The 19,370-nt window shown below is 39.4% G+C and overlaps 1 protein-coding gene across 8 annotated transcripts in view; it reads left to right on the forward strand.

Moving 5' to 3' along the window:
* SYBU (syntabulin) overlaps nucleotides 1-19,370 on the forward strand; it is a 79,600-nt gene that overhangs the window by 12,307 nt on the left and 47,923 nt on the right. For 6 of the 8 annotated variants that reach the window (XM_061123589.1, XM_061123590.1, XM_061123587.1 and 3 more), the window contains 2 exons: nucleotides 10,840-11,037; nucleotides 13,510-13,569. In XM_061123589.1, the coding sequence (XP_060979572.1) occupies nucleotides 10,840-11,037; nucleotides 13,510-13,569 (258 nt within the window). The remainder of the gene's footprint in view (nucleotides 1-10,839; nucleotides 11,038-13,509; nucleotides 13,570-19,370) is intronic. The other 2 variants (XM_061123592.1, XM_061123591.1) reach the window with 1 other exon arrangement.

A 19,370-nucleotide genomic window follows, 5' to 3' on the forward strand; every position in this document is an offset into this window, starting at 1 on the left:
ATATTCCCCCACCCAGGGATTGAACTCACGTCTCTTAAGTCTCTTGCATTGGCAGTGGTGTGCTTCACTGCTAGCGCCACCTGGGAAGCACCCTCTAAGCTTCAGGCTCACATATCCAGCTGCCTATTTGATATCTCCAGTGTCCCGGTTAATTTGTGCCTCAGATTTAACATATATCAAAAGCAGAATTCCTTTTTGTGGGGGGAGGGTGAGCTGGGTCTTTTTCTAGCACGTGGACTCTTCATCGACTCTTCGTTGTGGCAGGCATGTTCAATAGTTGTGTTACACATGTTTGGTAGTTGTTATATATGAACTCTATTTGTGGCACATAGGCTTAATTGCCCTGCAGCATGTTGGGTATTAGTTCCCTGACTAGGGATGGAACCTGCATCTCCTGCATTGGAAGGCATATTCCTAACCACTGGACCACCACGGAAGTCCCATCAGAAACAGAGTTCTTAATTTCACCCTCTGTAAACTCATAAACCCATTTTTCTCCAACTCAGAAATGACCATCGTATTCTCTGTTGCTTAAGCAAAGAACCTGGAAGGTATTCTTGACCTCCTACTTTTCATTGTCATAACCAGTGTATCCCTTGTCCATCTCCTTTTCTCAATTTTCACTACTACTGCCTCAGTCAAACCACTGCCATCTCTCATTTCTACTATGCAGTGGTCTCTGTGTGGGTTTACTGCTTCCATGCCTTCATTCCTAAAGGGGTTACACAGCATGGGTGTCCAGAAGGAGACTCTGGAGTTGACCTCTTTGAATTCATACCCACGGCTTACTGTGGCCTCAGGGAGGTGGCTTTGTAGTGCTAGTTTTGTATGCCTGTCTTATTCAGTTCAGTTCAGTTACTCAGTCATGTCCGACTCTTTGCAACCCCATGGACTGCAGTACATCTTGTTAGTGCCTGTCTCAAAGAGGATATTAGATTAAGTTAATTAAATTACATTAAAGGTTTAGTGTTCTAAACATGCCTGATACTTAGTAGGCACTCAATAAATATTAGTGAGACCTAATATCACTAATATAGTCTATTCTCCACAGGCCAAATGGTTGTCATTTCTTGCTTAATGCACATGATAGCTTCCATTGCACTTGAGATAAACGTAGGGTTCTGGCCTATAGTTCTGGTCATGCTTGGACTTCCGCCTCCCTTCAACCTCATCATCAGTCCTCTGTCCTCACATTTTGCTGGCCTGTTCTCAATTTCCTCAGTGTACCAGACTCCTTGTTGTTCCCTCTTCCTGGGCTTTTCTCTTCCCTGCCTTTTCCATGATTGATTCCTTCTCACTTTTTTGATCTCAGTTCGAATTACCTCTTTAGGACTTTCCATGACAACCTGTCTAATGAAACACCTTCCCATCTCCCACCCAGCTACTCTAAATCACCTAGTTTGTTTTGTTAACAGTACATCACAATCAAAATTTCTTCCCTATTTTTTTTTTTTTTTCACTTGCTTATTAACTGTCTCTACCACTAGAATGTGAACTCCTTGAGGACAAGGATCTTAGAGTCTTGGTCATCATTACGTTTTCAATATCTTGAGGACTATCTGCCATGCAATAGGAAATCAGTAATTATTTGTGGGATGGATGGATGGATGAATGAGATTCTTACACTTCAACATTGGCAACTGTGTAGTGTCACATTGTATAATGTTGAAGCAAAATTAGGGTGGAGCCTTGTAGACTTATGAATTCTCACTCCAAAAAGATGCTGAAATTAGGTGAGGGAATAGAATTTCAAATTTTGCTACTGAAAACCTACAGTGCAAAATTATCTGAGCAGCATGCATTAAACGGTCACTGTATTGAAGCAAAAACTGAAAACAACTAAGAGTTTCTTGCCTCAAATTTTGTGGTCTGTTTACAATGAGATGGCTTTTTTCTAACAGCTTCCTTTGTCTGTTTTTAATTTGAGCATTCCCCAAATTTCTGCTGTTTCCTCTCGGAACAAACGTAGGTAGAAAAATTTAGAAAACAGCTCATGGTGGTAAGAAAAATAGGGACTTCAGAGTCAGACAAAGCTGAGTTTGAGTCTTTGAATTCATCCCTTACTAGCTATGTGACTGGATTTCTTACCTGTCCAAGCCTTAGTTTTCCCACGTATAAAAATGAGATATTATTAAAATTATATGATAAAACTAGTATTCTTGCCACATGATAGCTATGCAATAAATGTTACTTTTATCTTACCTACATCCTTTCAGAGCATTTGAATAGTTTTTAGTAAGAATTTCACAGGGTTCAGATTAACCATGAGTTTAAACTATGACATTTTACTTGTCTCCCATCAGACTATCTTCAGAAATGTCAATGTCTGGAGCAGTAAATTATTGTTCAGTTGCTCAGTCATGTCTGACTCTTTTCAACCCCATGGACTGCAGCATGCCAGGCTCCTCTCTCGTCCACTATCTCCTGGAGTTTGCTCAAATTTATATCCATTGAGTTTGTGACGCCATCCAACCATCTCATCCTCTGTCACCCCCTTCTCCTCCTGCCTGACCAGTAAATAGTAAATATTTCCTGAGCAGTAAATAGTAACACCTATAACAGTGTCTGGCACATGGTAGATACTCAGTAAGTATTTGTTGAACAAATGAGTAAGTTGTCTGTAAACACTTTTGCCATTCATGAGAATCAACTAGATTTCTATATAGTTTGATGTTTCTTTAAAATGGAAATGATTCTTTCTCCAAATTATTCAGCTGAACATTGAACAGTATCAAACCATAACTGAATGTTTCAAGACCTTATGGCACAAAACCACATTTTCCTCCGCCTGCTGTTATTTTTAAGTTCTTCTGGAATTGTTTGGTTCAGCATTTTGGAAAACCAATGAGCTCTGAGAACTAAATTCAAAAATGAACCAGAAGTTTTAGAGATGTTTCTTGGACTTTGACGAAATATTTTATCAGTAATCTTTAGATTACAAGGAAGTTGAAGTTGGGACTTGGTCATCATAATTGTCACCAAATGTGTTGGATAGCACTGGTTGTTAGGCACCTTAAATATCAGTAAATATACACACCATTGGGCAATCCTAATATTTTAAAATGTGGGTTAAATATATATAACCCTGGCTTCCCTGGTAGCTTAGCTGGTAAATAATCTGCCTGCAATTCAGGAGACCCAGGTTTGATTTCTGGGTCAGGAAGATCCCCTGGAGAAGGGATCGGCTACCTACTCCAGTATTCATGGACTTCCCTGGTGGCTTAGACGGTAAAGAATCCGCCTGCAATGTGGGAGACCTGGGTTCGATCGCTGGGTTGGGAAGATCCCCTGGAGGAGGGCATGGCAATCCACTCCAGTATTCTTGCCTGGAGAATCCCCATGGACAAAGGATCTTGGCGGGTTACAGTCCAGGGAGTGGCAAAGAGTTGGACATGACTGAGCGACTAAACACAGCACAGCACATGTTTATGTATAGGGGCTTCCCAAATGGTGCTAGTGGTAAAGAACCTGCCTGCCAATGCCGGAGACAGACGCAGGTTTGAGCCCTGAGTCGGAAAGATCCCCTGGAGGAGAGCTTGGCAACCCACTCCAGTATTCTTGCCTGGGGAATCCCATAGACAAAGGAGCCTGGTAGGCTACAGTCCATAGGGTCTCAAGTTGGACATAATATAGCACATACACACACACACACACACACACGCATATATACACACACATATACATCTATATATATTCACTTTGCAGAAAATATTCATTGCTTTCAAATTTTCATCAGAAAAGCATTAACAAGTAATATGGAAAGGATAGATTTCCTAAAAATTAAGAAAATAATAACAGCATCTAACCTTACACTGCATTTTAAAATGAATTGCAGATGGATTTAATATACATGAAAACTGAAGTTATAACAATCTAGAAGAAAGTATGAAAGTGAAAGTTGCTCAGTTGTGTCCAACTCTTTGTGACCCCATGGACTACAGTCAATGGAATTCTCTAGGCCAGAATACTAGTGTGGTTAGCCTTTCCCTTCTCCAGCGGAGGAAAGTATAGGTAATATTTAATTGATCCTGGAGTTAATAATGACATTCTAAGCATTAAAGCATTGATAGAAATCACAAAGGAAAATATGGAGAGATTTGACAACTAGAAATAGAAAAGGTTGGTTGTCAAAAACATTTTAAACTAAAAGCCAACAATAAATTCGGTGAACTATTCTGAAGGACTGTACTTTCCATATGTAAGAATTTCTTACAGATCAATAAGAATTCCTTGATACCTTAATAGAAAAATTTTCAAAAACATGCACAGTACATAGGATAAGTAAAAAAAAGACCAGCGAACATATGAGAGACATTAAGCCTCACTGATAAATACATGCAAGCTAAAACATCAGAAATACATTTTTCATATTAACTTGGCAAAAATGTAAACAAACTAGTATTCATTACTAGCATGAATTTAATAAGTAGGGTACTGTCATATGATAATAATAGGAATATAAATTGCTTGAAATTTCTCAGAAGTCTTATTAATTTTGCTTTTAGAGATATGTTCTATGAGGTAATAAAAAAATGTGACCAGAGATTTATCTGTAAAATGTTATTAAAGCAATTTCAATGATAGAAAATTGCAAACAACCTAAAAAAACCCTTCAAGAGGGAATTGATTTTTGGAAATACTGTGTTCCTGTTTTAAACAGTTACTCATTTAAAAATAATATTTTTGAGAAATTAAATAAAATATTTTGAAACTTTTAGAAACATACCCAAAGAAAGATGAATACTATACTAAACCCTAATATGCTGCTTGTCCGTTCTATCTAGATTAAGTAATAGCAAGATGTTGTCATATTTGCTGCATCTATCTCTTTCTCTCTTTTTTACTTTGCTGAAACATTTTAAAGCTTATATCCAGACATCATGCCATTTCATGTCCATACCTTAGCACTCATTTCTCTAAAAATTGAACATTTTCTTGCAAAAATTAGTGCCATTTTCATTACTAATATATTTAACATAATTCCTTGGTACTATCGAGAACACTGAAATAGCCCCAGTCATCTCAAAAGTGTCTATTTCCTTCCTCATGGTATTATTTAAACCAGAGGCCAACAAACTTTTCTGAAAAGGACCAGATAGTAAATAATTTCAGCTTTGCTGTCCAGATGATCTCTGTTGTCATTATTCATCTCTGTTTTTGCGCTTGAAAGCCACAGTCCACACCATGTAAAGGATTGGGCTGTTTTCCAGTAACATTTGATTTACAGAAGCAGGCAGCGAACAGGATTTGGCCTTCAGGCTGCATTTTGCCAACCCCTGATTTAACTCATTCCTGTTCTCCATATTGTGCAGTGGACATTAGCTTTAAAGCTTGATTAGATTCAGGAGCAGTTCTTTTGTGGCAAGAATCCTTCATGGGGAATGCCACGTGCTTCATCTCATAGCCCATCAGAAGGGACATAGAGTCCATTGCCCCACTGTCAGTCAGGCTAAGGATACTCAGTGGGTACAAATGGGTAAGGCTCGATCCCTCTACTACAGACTCTCCGTCAGCCTTTTGTCTAATGGTTTCATCCATTGTGTTTGTTGCCTAAATCTGTTATTCCATTAGAAATAATTGCAGAGTTCACCCTTGTGCAACATGGGTTTGAACTGCATGAGTCCACTTATACTCAGACTTTTTAAAATAAATATGTACTATGAACTTAGGTTTGTTGAATCCTTGAATGTAGAACTGCATACATGGTGGATCAACTGCTACATTTTACTTGGGTTTTCTACTGCATGGGGTCTGCACCCCCAACCACCAACCACCCATGTGTTCAAGGGTCAACCATAGTAACTTTCTATTATTCCATCTTACTTTCATTAACCAGAATGCTTCTGTAAGAAAGAACTTTCCAATATCAGTGAGTTAAGATATCCTAAAATACAGATTGTCCAGTAACAGCTTTTACAATCAGGATATTTTTTGTTTCTTCTTAATTGTCAAATTTAAGTATAAAAATTGGCCCCTTGGTCACTTCTAATGATTTCAGCAGGTTGGGATTTTGGGGGTGTTGAAATGGCCTTTCTTTTTTTTTTTTGGTTTATTTTGTAAGATTATGAACTCATAGATTTTTAAAATATATCCAATGATTATTAGTCATTTGTATTTATTATTATTTCTGATGCTCAAATTATTCCATCTTTGGCCAATGGGACCCCTTTGTTTTGGTTCCTACTCGTCTTAAAAGCTTCTTTCTGTCTAACCTAACAAATTCCAGGGAAAATTTTTCAATTAACAGAGTAAAGAAACTATAATGTAGAAAACAGAAAACAAGCAAGCAAGTAAATAATATGCATAAAAAATCAGTAAGAAATATACCAAATAGTTAAATATTTCTTATTGGCAGTACAATTCTAGGAAACTATTATCTCTTTATTTTTTTTACTTCTTTGAACTTTTCTGTATGCTAGATGTTTTGCATTAAAGAGTATTACTTTTATAATTTAAAAACCCAACAGAATATTTTCTTTAAGTTAACAAGTTTCTTTAGTACATTTAAAATAATATATAAATTATTTTAAAAGGCGCTTTTATGCACTTTCTTCGGAATTGTAAGTAGAGTAATTGTACAATTTTTAGCTGTATCCCATATTCTCAAAGAGCTTATAATATAAAAAGGGAAGAAAATAGATTAAAAAATCATTATTTAACAACCTCCAAGCTCCAAAACTACTTTAGATATTTGTTTCTCCCATCTGTCTTTATAGACCTTAAATATTTTTTCCCTTAAAATCAGTTTGGAAACGAGTCAGTAGTATATTTCTTACAGCACTTGAGGTAGGCCACAACTTCTGGAGGTTCCTAGATCTGTAAATATTTTTCTATTATCCTTAATCCTGTGGGTTGACATATTAAAAAAAAATAAACAGGAACAAATCAATGAAAGAACTTATTCCTCAGTATAAATAAAAGTGAATATTCATTGGAAGGATTGATGCTGAACCTGAAGCTTCAATACTTTGGCCTCCTGAAGTGAATAACCAATTGCTGGGAAAGATTGAAGACAAAAAGAGAAGGGGACGGTGGAGGTTGAGATGGTTAGATAACATCACCAACTCAATGGACATCAATCTGAGCAAACTCCGGGAGATAGTGGAGGACAGGGGAGCCTGGTGTGCTGTAGTTCATGGGGTCGCAAAAAGTTGGACACAACTTAGGGACACAACCACAGAAGCAAAAATAAGTGAAAGGGGACATATAAATTAGTCTCCTTCACTGCAGGTGGTGATCATTTGGCCTTGACAAGGGTCACTTTACCCTGAGATCCACCAGGGGCCATCCTGGACTCATGTAAATAGAATTTTAAATTGTTGACCCCGGAAGGAAATCATCTCAAATGGATCACACTGTAAAACATGGAAAGTGCTCCTATTGCATGTCTATTCTTAAAATGAAATTATACTTACCATGAATAATGCCATGAGAAAGAAACGTAAAAGCTCAACTATGTAAGAGCTGGTGTGGGTGTATGTTTAAGCGTGTTTTAAGAGAAAAACCCCTTTTCAGTAGAAGTGACAATCTCCTCCACTCTCTTTCTAAAGCCTTGGAGCAAAGTTTTTCTTAAAACCAAGTTGAAATGTTCTTACTTTTCTCAGGCATTCTGGAAATTTAAAACAACCCACACTTTCCTGGGTAAATCATTCAGGATTTCTGCCATTTCCTGCCCAGAAACAGTTTCTTCGTGGTATCCTCTTAGAAATTTCTGTCACTGATAATTCCTTTATACTAACATAAGTAATGAGAGCTGTACTTCTACAAGACAGATTCAACAGTCAAAATCGCAGCAGGAAACAGAAGGCATGAAGTATTTCACTGAAGCAGGTTTAATAAATAAATCTATTATGTGCTGGATCCACATGTAGTTTGGCACGTAGTAAGATTAGACTTGAACAACCAAAGAACATCAACTTGACTGTTCTTAGAATCTTGGAATAAATGTGAACTAAGACTATTTTACATAGAATTTTGGAAAGGAATATTATCTTCATCTGGACTGGTGGTCTGCTTCCAGCTATGATCATGAAGTTAAAAAGGAAGAGAGGAAGAGGAGGGAAGGGGAAGGGGAGGAAAGAAAGGGCCCTAAACAAGACCTGTGGAAAAAAAGAACCACTTCTTCAGTGCTGTGCAGAGAAAAACACCTCAGGCGCCAGTTAACCAGGTGACTCTCTGGTACTGAATTTCTGTTGTTTTTGCTCGGGTCTTAGTTTGCATAACTTAAAGTGTAGTCTCTGCGGTAGGAAAATTAATGGCCCCGCCCTTTCCAAAACTAGATTCCTTTGTCAGTGTTGGTTCCATTAGACAAAACAGGCAAATACCCCAAGCTTCTCTCATAACTCAGTTTTTCTGGGGTGTGGATTTGCCTTAACAGGCTTACCAGTTTACAAGAACTGTGCGCTGGGAGTGGTATTTACCAACTCCCTTTACTTGCTTATAAGCTCCATCAGGATGGGGGCTGAGTACATTCCTGTGGCTGATTCAGTGCCAAGACTCAATATATATTTGTTTAACTAATGAAAGACGATGTCTCATATTCCCATCATTTCCCCCTCAATATGAAGTGTAATACCAGACAGTTAAGAGATGATAAATGAATACTAGTTTACTAGGTGGTGATTCAAATGCTGTATGAGGTACCCGAAGTTAAAGATTTATTTAGGTATTCATCTTCTCAATCCCTGCCCTGGAGATAACGGCTGTAAATTTTGATGACAGGTGAGACATACATGTCAGGTGAAAAACTGCTACTGCCTTCCGTAAACTGCTACCGTTCTGAATAATTTTGGTCCCCAATTTTTAATCAGACCCATAGTCCTTGAAATGACGAGTACTGAAAACATGGCATGCACACGTTCCTTCTTGTTTAACTCTGGCTAAATGATAGCAGAACCGAACAAAACACATTTGTTTTCTATTTAAATTACAGTTTTGACAGTGTTTCTCAATACTGGAAATTGTTTAATTTTGTCCCTTGGAGTCAGAGTTCTCAAGAAAAATTGCTTTCGAGGGTAGAGAATCTGAAGCGTGACTTTTCGTTCATTTGGGCCATCTCTCTTTCAAAAGAAGTAACTTATGGAACTGCCTCATAAGGAAATACTTTTAAAGACAACAGGTAATTTTGGATGATTAGACTTCATTTGTTTGGGTTTATCTGCTTTGGGATAGGAATCAGGAAGCAGGCTCTCCTGAGGCCATGTGCAGACCCGTGGAGCCTTGTAAAAGTACTGGAAACTGTCTTTGCACCTTAAGAAAGGAGCTCAGATTTCTTTGGACCGAAGCATGAGACAGGCAAAAGTAAGAAGCCAGGGACAATAGTGAAATAGCTGAGCTGTAGCAGCCAAGAGGATTCTCATCACTTTGTGATTCAGAGCCACCATTTCTTCAATTCAAGAAGAGAACATAGCACATTTAAAAGAGCAGCAAAGACAAAAGATATGAACTGTGCACTAAAAACCATTTACTTCCAGAAATGGACCACTGAGATCCGATATAGCCTATTATGTCCAAAAGTTTAAAAGGATACATCATTTTACTAATGCCAAGTTCACTTTGTTCTAGGAGCTGGGATATTTCATAACAAAAATTGAAATAAAGGCCAAAAATGAAACAATGGCAATTACTTTTTAGATGGATTCTCTAGTCATGTTAATTCAGGCAACCAGTATATTTTATTCAGTCCTAGTTCTGTTTCTGTCTTCATTCAAGCCATAAAGTTTTATGATAGTCTTTGATAGATGGCAAATTATTTTAGTTCCTTTAATATTTATAAAAGTATAATAGTCCTAAAAGTTATTAGTACCAAATTCATTTAGTAGTATTCATTAGTACTATTCATTTTTTTGCCTACTTAGTTACTAAAATAGCTCTGATGTCAAAATATTTCCATATAATAAAGAATTTTTCAGCAATGAAAATTTACCACTAATTGATTATTTTGAGTAGACATACTTTTAAGTAACGCTGATTGGCTTTACATTCCATACACTTCTCCTCAACACAGTATAAATGAATTAATCAACCACTATAAACATTTAATAGATATGGAAAGAACTTACAGGAATCAGCAGTGTAGCTTTTTTGTTTGCTTACTAAGCATTTACAAGGTCACTGCATATTATGCATATTAACTTATAATAATAACTATGGTAGTTAATATATAGCTTGAAAGTTAAGGGAACATTTCTGATTTGAATATTATTTTTATTTTACCCATTTATCCCAGACAGCAAGATATGTGATTGATGTCCTTTTGGTTTGGATAGGTGCGTTCGATGATAAAACAGGATCACTGCCTTCTGCTTCCTTGAACCCCTGAAATCAGCTGTCTTCTCCTTCAAACTCTGGCAACCAACTGATAGGTCCAGTAATTGAAAACTGGGCGTGGTCAATAACATTCAAGCAGCTTTTTCCTAATACAGACAACCCTGAGGAATTCATATCAATAATTCTGAATTGCTCTGACAAATGTTTTGTTACTAACCCCATCAGAAATCTGTGGATGAGTATAAACCAGAAGTATACTACCTAAAGCCCTAAAACAGACAGGTATAAGTTAGGTTTGGACAACAGGAATGTCACAGAAATATTTGTGATCCAAAAGTCTTACAGGGTTTTGCCTTAGAATCTGTTCTTTGATTGTTGATATTTCCTTTGTTAACGTGATTGGCCAGAATATGGAAAATAAAAGGCAAGTCATCCACAGGAGTTAGCCTGCGCCTCCTGAGCAGAGTACGTGCACGTGAGTGCGCGTGGGCATGGCTCACTGCCTGTCTCCCCTGCACCATCATTGATTTCCTCCTCCTCATTAAACACTCGTCGATTCCTGTCTTCCAGATGACACAGGCTGCCCGAGTAGCCAGTCAGTATCGCCTGTGAAGACGCCCTCCGATGCTGGGAACAGCCCCATTGGCTTTTGCCCTGGAAGTGATGAAGACTTTACCAGGAAGAAATGCACAATTGGAATGGTTGGTGAGGGAAGCCTCCAGTCAGCGCGACACAAGAAGGAGCCGAAGTCAGGCCTTGTAAAGCCAGGTAAGTGGCCTTACTCTTCATGTTCTCATCAGAGCCGAATGACTGGAGTGATTTCACGTGAAATTTGAAATGAAGCCCGTGGATATCAGCATGAGGAACACTAATGCAGTACCTAGTACCCAGAAATCTCTCTTTTTTTTTTTTAAATAAAGAGGTAGAGCAGAGAGTGGAATATTTCCTATACTAGTTGTTAATTGAGAATGCATAGTGACATATGTGTCTATTATAAAGACATGTTAAAAAGGGAGGAAATTTGAAGAAATGTTAACTGAATGGTCTAATAGACATTTAAACTATATAATTAAGTCTAGCATAAATTATACTAAGAAATTACTTGGTATCATCTAAAGTATGCACAGATTATGAAAAGAACAGGTTACCTTGAGGCAGATCTGTAAGGCTGGGAGTGCTTGCTAACCTAGCTATTTTATTTGCTTTTTTTAAGACTGAAATATGAGTATGCTGCTGTATGTGTGTGTGTGTATGTATATATATAGAACGTTCAATAATGACAAAATAGTAAAAGCTTTGAGATGAAATGGAGATCATTATTACAGTGAATAAGATGCCATGAACATCAGAACAGTTCTCAGAATTTGCAATATATCAGTAATATTTTACATCTCAAAAATATATACAGTGTATGAGCAAATAAAGTTTTAGTGAAACTAAAGTTATAACTTGAAAGTAAAAGGACCTGAATATTGGCATTGAGAGACAACCCCCTATTGCCTTATTTTCTTCAATATCACCAGTTGTGTATACATATTAATGAGCCTGAAAAGACAGATTAATGGCTTGCATGAGTTCCATTCTTTACATTTGTCTTCTAATTTTTGTTTGGTGATGAGGAGCTGTAGGTGGCTTTATTTCAATGGAGCCAAAGCTTGGTCCTTGTCTGCTTCCATTGGAAGGTCCTACATCTACTTCCATCTCTCTCCGCTTTTGTTCTTCGTGAATAATTGATATGCAGAGCATATCTTAATGAATTGTTCTTCATCTTGCTTTTGGTCAATCAAAGAAAATGTTGTTTAGTCTGAGAGCAAAATTTAAACTGTGTGAGGAAGAAGTCCTTTATTTCCTATTGGTTCCTGGTAAATGTCAGTCAAGATGAATGTGTTAGTTGTCTTTTGCTTTGGGATATACACAGTGGGGAAGACAGCATAGGAGAAGATGGGTATTATAAAAAAGATGTTGAGTACCCCTTTTTATGCCTTTTATGCTCTTTTATATACTTAAGACAGAGACAGTGAGTTAAAGAATGTCACGTAATTATTGTATTGTTGTTGTTATTGAGTCGCTAAGTTGTGTCCGAATGTAATTATAGTCAAGAAATAAACCATTACCTTGTGTATTCAGAAACTAGAATGTCCTTCCTCTCTTCCCCAGCTCAGCTGTCCTTTTAAAAAATTAAGATAATTCACATACTATAAAATTCACCCCTTTAAAGTATACATTTCCATGGTATTTAGTATATTCAAAAGATTGTACAAACATCACCACTGTCCAATTTCAGGGCATTTTTATATCCCTCCAAAGAAACCCCATACCCATGAGATGTCACTGTCCATTCTTCCTTTCTCCCAGCCCCTGGCAACCACTTACCTGCCTTCTGTCTGATTTGCCTGTTCTGGACATCACGTATAATGGCATCATACAATCTATGGCCTTTTGTGTTCGGCTTCTTTTGCTTAGCATGATGTTTTCAAGGTTCATGCACTAGCCCGTCATTCTTTTTATGGCTCAATAATATTCTATTGTATGAATATACCACATTTTAAAGTAGACTTTTGGTGAGCGATTTTGGGCGTACAGAAAAATTGAGCACCCAGTACAGGGTTCTCCTATCCCCTACCATATCTCATATCTCATACCACTACCTCCAGCTTCCCCTGTTGTTAACATCTTGGCTTAGTGTGGTGGCATACCACACTTTGCTTATCCGTTCACAGTTGACAGATATTTGGGTTGTTTCTACTTTGGACCGATTGTGAATAATGGTGGCATGAATAGTCATATACAAGTTTTTGTACAGACTTTCAGTTCTCTTGGGTGTATACCTAAGACTGAAATTTCAAAGTCATATGGTAACTCTTATGTTTAACCCTTTGAGGAACTGCCAAACTTTTTCCCCTAATGGCTGTACCACTTTACATATCACCAGCAATGTCTAAGGGTTTCAATTTCTCCACATCCTTATCAACAGTTGTTATTGTCTATCCTTTTGGTTATACTTACTCTAGTGAGTGTGGAGCAGTATTTCATTGTGCTTTTGATTTCCATTTCCCTGATGGCTAAAGATGACCAGCTCCTTTTCATGTGCATATTGACTGTTCGTGTATCTTCCTTGGAGAAATGTTCTCAATTTTCTTTTAGCCAGTTGAGAGCAGTCATCAATAGATTCTGCTTCTGCAGCATACAGGATGTGAGTTTAAGAGCAGAAGCCCTGTCATCCTCTTTTTGTATTCCTAGCACACAGGGTCCGGTGTGTATCGAGGGCACAGTCGACATTGGTTGACCTCAACAGCAAAGGTAGGCTATGGCATTGAGAATGTAAAATGCTGCAGGAAAGAGTGTCAGCTTCAGGGATTGCAAAGAAAAAATAGATTTTTATTGTGAAGATATTGTAGGATTTGAATACAAACTGAAATTATTTTATTTCTGTTATTCACCACCCGCCACCTCCCCTGATCCCCACCTCATTCTCAAAACATTTTACAGTGGTGACTATACAAATAAACAGTGAAACAAGAGACGAGCGTGGTGCAGCAAGAACAAACTAAGTTAAATGGCTGTTAAGATTATCCTTGGCCTTCCCTGGTGGCTCAGATGGTAAAGAATCTGCCTGTGATGTGGGAGACCTGGGTTCGATCCCCGGGTTGGGAAGATCCTCTGGTGGAGGGCACGGCAACCCACTCCAGTATTCTTGCTTGGAGAATCCCTAGGACAGAGGAGCCTGGCGGACTACAATGCATGGGGTCACGAAGAGTCGGACACGACTGAGTGACTAACACTTTCACTTTCATTTCAAGATTATTCTTGCCCTTCCTTGTTTCAGTGATCACCACGGGCTCAGTCACTTCAGTCATGTCTGACTCTTTGTGGCTATATGCACTGTAGTCCTCCAGGCTTCTCTGTCCATGGGATTCTCCAGGCAAGAATGCTGGAGTGGGTTGCCATTTCCTCCTCCAGGGGATCTTCCCGATCCAGGGGTAGAACCTGTGTCTCCTGCACTGCAGGCGGATTCTTCACCGCTAAGGTCCAGGGGAGGCCTTGTTTCAATAATCATCATAAGAATAGCCATATCTTAATGTAAGGTTAAAAACCCTATGTGTATGCACGGAATTCACCCTGAGCAAGTCTTGGTTCCTACAGAAGATACTTGTTGAAGATCAGCTACTTGTCTTGCTGAGGATGTTTAAGTAGAAAGTACAGACAAAAAGACTAAAAAGGAGGGGGGAGGGAGGAAGGAAGGGAGGGAGGAAAAGAAGGAAAGAAAGCAAACACGAGTTGTTCTTTATGCTGTTTCGATAATAATGGATCCTTTGAGAATCCTGAAGGCCATGGACCCATACTTCAGAAAAATATGCACAAAATATCACATACTATTTCTGAGGTTTTATGGGCCCCCTTTATTAGGATTTTTGACTCCTAGTTAATAACCCCTGCCCAGAGGCAGAGCCTGAAATAGCACCTTTGTCAACTGCTTTGTCAACCGCTAAGCAGTGCTGACCTCATGACCTATTTGCATTTGGTCAAGGTCACAAGGGTCCCTAAAGTGTATTTTTTAGTTGCCTGAGATTCCTGATGTCATCACTAAAAGGAGTTGCTTGAGCTTTTGAATGGGTCCCTATCTGTACAGTGGTGTGGTGGTTTAGTCTCTAAGTTGTGTCCAACTCTTGCGACCCAATGGACTGTAGCCTGCCAGGCTTCTCTGTCCATGGGATACTCCAGGCAAGGATACTGGAATGGGTGGCCATTTCCTTCTCCAGTCTGTAGGGTAAGCTCTTTGTATTTAAAACAGTCTGCACTGAGACCTATAGCTCTCTGACCTTTCAGCAGAATAAACCTGTCAGTCTCATAACTAAGAAGAGAGGAAATTCTGGACACAAGGGCCTTGGGTTACTCCAAAATTTATAAAATGCAGAGAATGTGTTGTTAAACCACAAGAAGATACTGCTCACCAGTTATTAAAATGGTCCACCTCCTCCGCAGCCCCAGGTGACCATCTCCCCTCAGCCTAAACTCATCTTCCACTCTTGATGTGTGCTCTACTTTTTTAAAATAAATCAACTCATTAGAACCAATACCAGTTTATTAAAATAGCAAGCAATTAGTGTCTCCTACACAGATGCTCCAGGGCCCTTTAACATTAACCTGGGCCCATTTAATTTTAGGTCTGTTGTTCTAGATTCTGGAAACTGCTGTTCACCTTGGAAAGGAGTTATTGAAATGCCCCTTTGGTCGTTCAGATAAAGAGCTAATAATGTTGTATGTGTGTGTGTGTTCTGAGTCACTCAGTCCTGTCCAACTCTTTGCAACTTCATGGACTGTAGCCCCCCAAACTCCTCTGTCCATGGGGATTCTCCAGGCAGGAACACTGGAGTGGGTAGCCATTCCCTCCTCCAGGGATCATCCCAACCCAGGGATCAAACCCGCATCTCCTGCATTGACAGGCAGATTCTTTACCACTGAGCCACCTGGGAAGCTCCATAGTAATGTTGACTGGGTACCTAATGCAGAAGGAGAAGGAATTGTGTCACACGATGCCAGGAAGGGCTTAGTAAGGTAAGCTGAGCACACCTGCACTCCCCAGCAGGGCATCATGACACACACAGCATGAAAGCCCTGCCTTCTTCTAGGCAGGACTCGTGCTGGAACTTCTCGGAGGCAGTGCGCCTTCTGTCATTTTGGCTTCTATCACTTAATGCAGGTTTAATTAAAAGTTGTCACCAAAGAGCAAAAGAAAACAGCCCTGCGGTCAGTTGGATAATGGCTTTGCCTTTTCCATGTTTTCATGAGTCAACTCAGCAGACGTTCAAGACTGCATCTCTAGAACATAATACAATTGTCTGTCATGACACAGGTGTGCAATAAATCCTTCAATGAGAATGGAATTATGTTTAGTGTGGGAGGAGCATGGGAAAGATAGGCAGAGATGACCTCAGCATCATCCTTGCTCTTGGGAACCTTATCATTCAAGACAGGTAACTGTACAATAAAGCTGAGCTGTAGTACAGATTAAAAGGAAGGGAATGAAGACTTGCTGATAGGGAACTTTTTATAATCATGCATTTTTATGGGAATATACTTGATTTACAATGTTGTGCTAGCTTCTGCTGTACGGCTGAGTGAATTATTTATACATATGCATGCTGTGCTATGCTAAGTCACTTCGTTTGTGTCTGACTCTGCAACCCTAGGGACTATAGCCCCTCCCCGGGCTCCTCTGTCCATGGGATTCTCTAGGCAAGAACACTGGAGTGGGTTGCTGTGTCCTCCTTCAGAGGATCTTCCTGACCCAGGGATGGAACCCGCGTCTCTTATGTCTCCTGCATTGGCAGGCAGGTTCTTTACCACTGGTGCCACCTGGGAAGCCCATGCATATACATATATTCTCTCTTTTTCAGATTCTTTTCCTATATAGGTCATTACAGTGTGCTGAGTAGAGTTCCCTGTGCTGTAGAGTAGGTAGGTCCTTTTTAGTTATCTATTTTATGTAGTGTATGGGCTTCCCAGGTGGCGTTAGTGGTAAAGAATCCGCCTGCCAGTGCAGGAGACATAAGAGACGTGGGTTCCATCCCTGGGTCTGGAAGATCCCCTGGAGTAGGAAATGGCAATCAACTCCAGGATTCTTGCCTGGAGAATCCTATGGACAGAGGAGCCTGGCAGGCTACAGTCCATAGGGTCTGTCGGACATGACTGAAGCAGCTTAGCACACGTGCCTGCAATAGTAATGTATATATGCCAATCCCAATACTTTTTGAGAGATCTGCGTTGTTAGCATTCCTTCTCTCAGATGCTTATCCTGATTTTAGTCCACAGTCAGTTTTCCTGATGAGATTGTTGTCACCCAGAAAGGAAAGTTTTAGTTGGATTTCTGCGCTAGAACATTAAATGATTTCCCTGGGCCCCTTTAATGCTTGATTGTCTACTTGGGGAGCATCTTAACCCAAAGGAGAAAAAGACCCAGTCGGTCCCTGTTCTACAAATGCAAGGACTAAATCCTTCCTACACAAGACTTGTGGGAGAGCTGGGGAAACAACTACACAATTTGAACAAATAATTAGAAAAAGTGAAAGGGAGGGGGAAAAAAACACCTGCTGTTTAAGGAGGTAGATCAAGAGCAAATGGTTAGGGTCACTATAATTGAAAAGAAATCCACATTTAGAAACTGAAATGTTGAAATCTGCATTTGAAAGATGTCACCACGGCCATCAGCATTCAGACTAGGTTGGTATTCCCCTGTCATCAGACACCACTCAGGCTATTGAAATCAGAAACCTGGCCAGATGACCTGTAATAACCTCACCACAGTAACAGAGGATGGGTGACTTTCAAAAGACAATTTCCAACTTTCAGAGGCATTTGCTAGAAAACTCAGAAGGCACCAACTGGATTGGTGATTAATCAACACTGGTGTTGGTAGACGAGGCTCTTTCGCACACAGCCAATGGCCTGCAGGTGTTCCCGTGCTTATCAGGGGCATCATCCCTTTGACTCCAGAGTTAGTCCTGTCAAATAAAAGGGACAACGTACAGGGTAGGGCACGAGCGGGATATATGTTCTTACAATAACTTGGCTACGAAGAGGAAACTCAAGAACTTAGCGTACAGTTCTCCGCAGGTTACTCAGCTTGGGATTTCTTGGGGGGATAAAGGTGTGAATGGATGGTGGGGCGGGGCTGCAGGGACACTTACTAACCACCAGACTCAGGAGTCTAGCATACCGGGTTCACACCTTCATACCACCTCTTTGTAACTGTGCACTCTTCAGCTACCTGTAATCTTCCAGAAACTTTGTGTTTGGCATCTTCAGAATGGGTTATTGTATCCATTAAACAGATTAAAGAAAGCAAAATGCCCAGCGTTCCATCTGGCACAAAGCAATTCCTTAGTAAATGTTCATAATGGTCATTCGTTGCTCTTAAAATAGTTGTCAGAGATTCCTTGTACTTTGTTTACAGGAAGATCCTTGAAACTATCACACAGAACTTACATCTATTAAAACAAAATTCTAGCATGTCATGTTCTCCCAGTTCACATAAAACAGGAGGAGTGTTTGCTATTGGAGGACACTGGAGAGAGCATGAGTTGATTGACAGATGATGGTTTGACAATGAGGAAAGAGAAAATATGAAAGGGAAAATATGAAAAAAGCAAACAGAAGACCACTAAAATGCATAATGGCCTATTAAATGTTTTGTAGCACTTGTGTGTGTATATATGTGCTCAGTTGTATCCGACTCTTTGTGACCCCATGGGCTGTTGCCTGCCAGGCTCCTCTGTCCCGTGGGATTTCCCAGGCAAGAATACTGAAGTGAGTTGCCATTCCCTACTCCAGGAAATCTTCCTGACCCCGCATCTCTTGCATCTCCTGCATTGGCAGGCACATTCTTTATCACTGGCACCACATGAGAGGCTTCTTGTAGCACTAATGCAATAGTTAATGTTTTAGAAACAGACTGAGTCATTGTGATGGTGTAGTTGGCAGAAAATGATGTGTATGAAGGCAGGAAAATTCCTGAAGCATTTTAGAAATATTTTCGTAGAATGGAAAAATTAACATTTTAGTGCTAAAAGAGATTTGGGTTATATGGAAACATTCTGTATTCTTTGGCGGGCAGTGCTTTTCTAATAGCTTTTAGTTTCAATCAAAGCTCTTTTGGCAGCAAAGCCCAATCTCAAATAAAGTCTTTAGTCTGTTTCAGATGCTAAACATATCTGGAAGACTATATTAGATGTAATCGTGTGCTTGCATGACTCTGAAATTTGATTAGAAATTGTTGTAGCTCATATTTATTGAGCCTTGACTGTCCCAGGCAAAATTCCAAGGACTTCACTCATTTAATCCTCATATCAGTGTGAGAAGGGGGTATCATTGTCCCCTCTTTTACAGATGGAGAAACTGTGCCATAGAGACACTAATTCATGCGAGGTCACAGTCTGTAAATGGATTCTAAACAGGATAGTTTTGCTTTTGACTCTTAACTACCACATTGGTTTGTAAGGTCCAACGTCAAAGGAATAATTTTAATTGTAACAGGGAAGTATGACAATTGAGAAAGGTGAGTTGATATGAGACAGGGATTTTTTAAAAAATATCTGTGGAGC

This window comes from Dama dama, chromosome 21, assembly GCF_033118175.1.
Source record: "Dama dama isolate Ldn47 chromosome 21, ASM3311817v1, whole genome shotgun sequence".
Taxonomy (NCBI): domain Eukaryota; kingdom Metazoa; phylum Chordata; class Mammalia; order Artiodactyla; family Cervidae; genus Dama; species Dama dama.